The sequence below is a fragment of the Phaethon lepturus genome, unplaced genomic scaffold (assembly GCF_000687285.1).
Source record: "Phaethon lepturus isolate BGI_N335 unplaced genomic scaffold, ASM68728v1 scaffold20040, whole genome shotgun sequence".
In the NCBI taxonomy this organism is placed as follows: domain Eukaryota; kingdom Metazoa; phylum Chordata; class Aves; order Phaethontiformes; family Phaethontidae; genus Phaethon; species Phaethon lepturus.
The window spans coordinates 30,129-36,512 of record NW_010510042.1 but is presented as its reverse complement, the minus strand read 5'-3'; the positions used below and the strand labels follow the sequence as shown (position 1 = coordinate 36,512).

General features: G+C 40.2%; 1 protein-coding gene across 2 annotated transcripts in view; it reads right to left on the bottom strand.

Annotated features, from left to right (window-relative positions):
* The window catches only part of LOC104627468 (SEC14-like protein 1), a 39,388-nt gene that overhangs the window by 4,042 nt on the left and 28,962 nt on the right, over positions 1-6,384 (bottom strand). For both annotated transcript variants that reach the window (XM_010295749.1, XM_010295756.1), the window contains exons 8-11: positions 4,292-4,380; positions 3,304-3,374; positions 1,495-1,666; positions 1,039-1,173 (exon numbers count right to left, since the gene is read on the bottom strand). In XM_010295749.1, the coding sequence (XP_010294051.1) occupies positions 1,039-1,173; positions 1,495-1,666; positions 3,304-3,374; positions 4,292-4,380 (467 nt within the window). The remainder of the gene's footprint in view (positions 1-1,038; positions 1,174-1,494; positions 1,667-3,303; positions 3,375-4,291; positions 4,381-6,384) is intronic.

The following is a 6,384-nucleotide window of genomic DNA, read 5'->3' as shown; positions in this document are numbered from 1 at the left end:
AGAGACTCTATTACCGTCTCTGACCGGCAGGAAGTATTGCAGCAATTTGCTTTCTGGTAACACTGACTTTTGCTTACTTCAGCAGTGGATTTTGCCAGCTTCTCAAGCTCCAAATTAGATAGCAGAAATTCTCTCCACTGAAAGCTACTGCTGCAAAAAGCAGCCCACTACAGAGGAACATACGCTCTACCTCCAACATGTCTAACAGTACTGCATTATAATTTGAGGCTGTATTTGAACAGACCTAGAAGAATTTTCAAGAATGGTACAGAAATTAATCTAGAAAGCATACCAGGGTAAGCCATTATATTTTAACACAGATGAGTTCAGAAAAAAAAAATCATCCAAGTGTTACTGTGATGGAGGCTCCAGAAAATGCCTGAGTTGCATTCCTACACTTCAGTCATACCAGTGAGCCTGTGTCGTCAAAAACGTTATGGAGAAAACAAATCTTACAGTATCTGTATTCTAACAGAGATGTTAGAATGACAGATTCGATTGACACCCGTAGTCTAGACAGAAAGAAGCTATTAAGGCACACTACAAGGGACTGAGAAATTGCAGTATCCTGCAGTAAAACATTCTTTTTGGTTTGTTGTGGTCAACACGCGTATCACGCTAGGAGACCTAGCTGTTTGTTCAGCCCTGCTAGCAGATGGGCCACATATTTCCTTGGGTTCCCCATGGTATCAGTTAGTTTTTAGGTGACAGAGACTCTTCTGATTAGCTGATGGTGACAGCTCTTGCTCAGTGCTGTGCAACCATGCCTGCTTGAACTTGACAGGTAACAGAAACTATGACTTTTAACTGTGCCTGGCTACTTTGATAAGTTATTTGATATTCATTGTAAAGAAGTATTGTACTTCTCTTTTTAAAGTGGATCCAGAAGAAAACACCAAGCCTGGAATCCTACATCACAGCTCCCGCCTCCAAACTACATTAGGAATCATTCCGTGCTTTGAGGCTTCTTTGTTTAGAGGAGCAGGGGACTAAAAAGCCCACAAATAAGTTGCTATATGCACTAGTTCATATTCATACCATGCACTCTCCACCAAGAAAATCAGGGATAATTTCTTTATCGATGTAATCCAGCAGTCCCCCAGGACCCTGGTAGTCATTTCCAGCATAAATAAGGAATTTCTTTCTAGTGTTGTCATCAATGAATGGACTAACCTACAAATAAAGAAAAACAGACTAGATTAGGCTCCCACATTTTTCTTCAGTGAATTTTGAAGGAATCCGTTTGATCGCATTAAGTGTTACCATCCTTGCTATGCAAAGTTCACACTACAAAGCAGCAGCTAAATTAATCAACTACGTAAGCAAGTTCTTAGGTAGTGTTTTTAAATCCTTTCCAGGAATCCTAGAAAAGAGATGTTTCCAAATGACAACATTTCGTGCTTATAAAGCCTGATTTCTAAAGTGCTTTTACAAACTACAAGCATGTAGCAGTGTACTGAGAGAGCTGAGAAATGCCTTGAATTGCAAACATACCAGTGTCCAAAGAACTGGGAATACTCGAGGTGCTCTAAGGATTAGAAGACGACCCAAAGTCTCAGGGTAATTAGCTTCAACCACCTCAATGATTCTTAGCAATGCTTTGACACCAGGTCTCCATAAATGCCGCATGTTCAAGCCTTCTAGGTCTACTAGACAGGTCCAAGAGCTAAATTTGAGAAAGACAAAAAGAAAAATAAAAATCTCAATGGCATCAAAATTCTCATTTCTTATGCAAGTGTCCAATGTACTGAAATGTGTGGACCCTACTGCATGTTTTGGTTTCTTCTATTTTACCTCCTTGCTTTGCACTACCTGTAGACCCTGGAGTTTAAGATACTTAGAACAGAAATGTTCTAAGGATCATTAGGATGGAAGAAGCCAAGCATGGTTACAGAATATTTGCAAAAATCACTTTGCACATCATTCATATTCCCCCACAGACATTTCAGACTCCAGGTACACGTTAGTATGAAGCCAAAAAAGATCCTGTCAACAGCCAGCCCAAATGTTAATTCATTGCTTCTACTGGGAAATCAATTAAGCAGCCACACTGCTATTAAGCAATTTAACATTCATGGTGCAGATTTCCTACTAACACAGGACAGTAAGAGTGCCATTACATGTCAAAGCTAATTCTGTTGTCAGATCTCAGGGAGGGAAGCTTTTTCTGTAAGAAGAAGTATGTTCTTAATTCTAAATACTGAGCTCCAGCATATGCTTTAGTTACTTTCCAAGTTCAGGTCTTACCCTGGGCATGAATTCAAGATTTACAGCTGTGCTGGACCAGCTAGCATCCATGAAGCTATGCATTAGGCTTCTGTGAAACAGCAAACACTTCTTTGTTTCACTTTAATATGTAGTCCTTTTGGATTACTTCTACAAATGAAGAGCCAGGAGGCAGCACAATTTCATGGTTACACACATGAAATCCATCTCTTGGATTTGACCTCCCACCAAGAGCTAGGACAGCAAGTTCTTTAACAGGGAAAAGTTAGACAGACACACGATGCATCCCTGAACCTTTACAGATTAAGGGAAGGAGTCAGAAATCAGAAAGAGTCCAAGCAATGATTTTTTTTTTCAGGGCCAGTCCTGCATTCATTCCATTTTTCAGTGAACGCTTTCGTAAGTGACCCCTACAATGACTTAAAGATGGGATAGCAAGCCATTTTTGACCAAACTTCACATGAAGTCATGCCAGTACTTGGAAAACTAGACCCCAGATTTCACAGAAGCCTCATGACCTTACCTTGGATCAAGAGTTGAGTAACCACATATAATAAATGGAGAATGCAAACAAGAACGGAGTGTAATGAGCCTTGATACGGACTATGGGTGAACAAGTGACATGAAAACAATACCTGAAACTACTGGAAAGGTTATCCATGATATTATCATGCCCTGGCTTTTTTTTTTGGCAGCCTGTACCAATGTCCGTCTATAAAATCCCCAAGAAACAGAAATAGGAGTTAGGCTGCATCACTTTGCAGACATCCAGCAGTAGCAGAGACTAGAAGCATAACACTCCCCATGTAGAACCATTATGAGCATGACACCGAGACTGCTGGGGCAGGTGGTGTGTCTCCCTCAGGCTTGACCGTGCAAATTGACTCCAGCAGTAACTGGGGAGGCTCCCAGTTAACTGTAACTGTGCTTATATCTGCATGTGAGACACACAGCCTACCCTTTGCTTGTTCCATTTAATAAACTTTGCTCAGCAGCATCACATTGCCTGATGTTCCCCCCAGGCACACCGTGAAACCAGATAATTACCAAAGAGCAGATCCACTTCTTGTACTTTACCTTATTGGCCTGCCAAATACTTTTGTATTCTCCTCACATCGCCTCAGACCTTCTTCATTTATTGAAAGAACCTGTACAAGAAAACAGGTTGCTTAGAGAGGACAGTCTTAAACCCAGTAGATGGGATAAAGAAAAAAAAGTTTTTTATATCCGAAGACTAATTAAAACTCCAAGCTCAAACCAACATAAGCTTTTTTTCTTCCAAAGAATGAACTAGCAATCACTACATTTACCCCATTAGTTGATCCTGTTGAAAAATAAATATACCTTTCCATAAAAGCAGTAAAATGTAAACAAGATCCTCCTGAAAACTGAGACCCAGGAGTGATACAGACAAGAAGACTCCCTACACTTCTGCCCCTTTAAGCATTGATTTCCTATTTACTCAGAAATTAAAGCCCCTTTTTAAGTCATAGAAAGTAACCTTGAAACAGAACTAGAAAAAACAAACAAAATTTAGTATGTGCCTGGAAATGCCACTGGAAGAGAAAAAAGTAAAATCCAGCCCCTGCTTCTAGTGGTTACTATGGAATCCTGCCAGCTTTCTGCTTGGAAACTGAGCAGATCCACAATAACTCAGTCTGAGTGATGCCTTTCGAGAAGGCACAATTACAGGCAAGTACTTTTTCTTTAAAAATATTCTTATCCTTGGAGTACAGGCTTGACAAAATATAAGCATGGCATTTTCTCTTCTGTACAAATGGAGAGACTTAAGTTTGAAGCGCTGCACAAACTGCAGAAGAATCTGTGAAAATGCTAACCAATAACTATAGGAGCTGCCAAGAACTACGCCTTTCCGCCATCAGTTTGCAGTTGGAAAGAATGCAGAAGATCAGCTACCAGGAGCTTTCAGATGTATTCAAAACCAAAAACGGACAGCCAGAGAGTACATCAAAATATCCAGAGCCATGAATGTTCTGGCAGAGGAGGAAATTTCTAAATTAAAATATCACATTGTTAGCAATTTGTTGGCTCCAAAAATACTTACATATCGAAGCAAGGCCTCTTCCCCAAGAGCTCGCACTAAGCCTTTGGTATCCATCTGTCCCAATCTCAGCACATACAGCGGGCGACCATCTGAATAATGAGAATATATCAACATAACTCTTATTTTTACAGCAATAGACAATTGGAGTGAGCTAGTTTTATGCTAAAAATCCACATAGAAAGACGACATAGTCAGTTCAAACTTTGTTGTACAGCTGGAAGAGAGAGAACCTGGAGCAGATGGCAACATAAACTTTTATCCTGTCCAGCTACACCAAAGAATTGCCTGTAAATGAACTGCAAAAGTTTAATGGAGACATCTTGATGCAAAAATAGCTCCCCTATCTGCAAGGAAAGTCCAAAGGACTTCAAGAAGTACATCAGTACACACAAGATCTTGGTAAACACAATTAAAGAGACAGGACTATAATTAGCTTCCAGGACAGCTAAGACAGGAAAAGCCTCGGTCCATCAGTGTAACTAAAGAGTCGCAATGAAGGCTGTAAGCCTTCTATCACGCGTGACGCAGTACTGCTCTGGGTAGCTTACAGCAACGTTTTTGGAGAAGTAGCTACACTGAGTTCTGGGAAGTAATGAAACACAGTGTTAACCCAGAGACTTGCTTTCTGCAGTGTTTGCTGAAATCTCACCTTTCAGCTATGTCATTACATATTATGCGCAGCTGGCACAGAGCCTCACTTATGCAGGTTAAGCCTGGTGAGAACAGACTCTGTTCCAGAGATCAGCTTCAGATGGACCCTCTGCATTCAAAGCCTTGCCTTTTCACGGTCATATTGCTGCATCCTGGGGCATCCTGATACTCTCCAGGATACAAAGGCATTAAGCTTAACAACTGCACTAGCTGAACCTGAGAATCAAAGCTTGCATTTCTGGCTCTTCGTAATAGGAGCTAGTTGTCCGAAACAGCTTCCATCCTCCCAAAGCTGTGATGCATTTTTTAAGCTTTGCTCCATCTATTCTAGTATGCAAGCTAAATAATCACAACCTTATAAAACTGACTATGCTAGGACACAAAATAAAAAAAACCCACCAAGCTTCCTACATAAAAATCTCCCTGAAGTCCTGTTGTCTGTTTAGCTTCACTTCCCTCCAACAACTGCAAAGAGAGGTATCAAATTATCATTAAGTCCTTTGGGACACAAGGAAAAAAACTGTCAAGATATGTTATAAAAAAACAAAACCCCACACCACAACTGCAGAGTCAAGGCAAGTTATTTATCTAGCAAAGACACTACCCCTATGAAAGTTCACAATATTCTGTATTTTATCAGGTGGTCCAAAAGAAAATGTTATTTTAACATCAGCACACACTTATCTTGGAATGTACTGTTTAGTTTCTGAAACACAAAACAAAGTGCTATTAAGCTTCATAGCAGGTCTCCCTCCCAGATGCACACGCATCCAAAGCCAAACTAATAGTTTACTAACCCTGGTCCACCCAAATGACACATGAAGGAAAGTCTCAACTGACAGTGCCGTATTATCACTGTATATTTTATATTCCATCAGAGCTTTGTGATTTAAAAAAAAAAACAACAAACATTTGACTGAAACATTCCTGTCAAAACAAAAGCCACTCAGAGGTATAGAAAACTATGCTAATTGCAAGCCAAACCAGTAACTTTTCTTCTTTTGCACTAATAGCTCATTCATTCACACACTTCATAATCACTGCTGCCTTTGCTTTAGCACTAAAAGCTATGCAGAATTCAGCTAGCTTAAATTTGGCACATTTAGTGCATGTAGGAGGAAAGAAGCAATACTAGAAAAGAGGGTTTAAAAAAAGAACCTACCACTGCAACATTTTAAATCATAGACAATTGCTCAGTTTTGAAATTCTGTTTCCATTATTGACAATCCCATGCTTTACTTGTGAGCGTGCTGCAAAAAAGAGACCAAAGGAACTGGAAGGGAAGGGAGGGGAGCATGAAGTTCACCACAAGACTGAAGAACTTCTCAGAAAAACATTAAGAAACCCTTTGATGCATTCTGTACCTTTCTACTCACTGGCAGGACCCCATTATGTGCTGTTGACAGAGGAAGCCTTTGCAAAGTAAGGACAAGGAACGGACA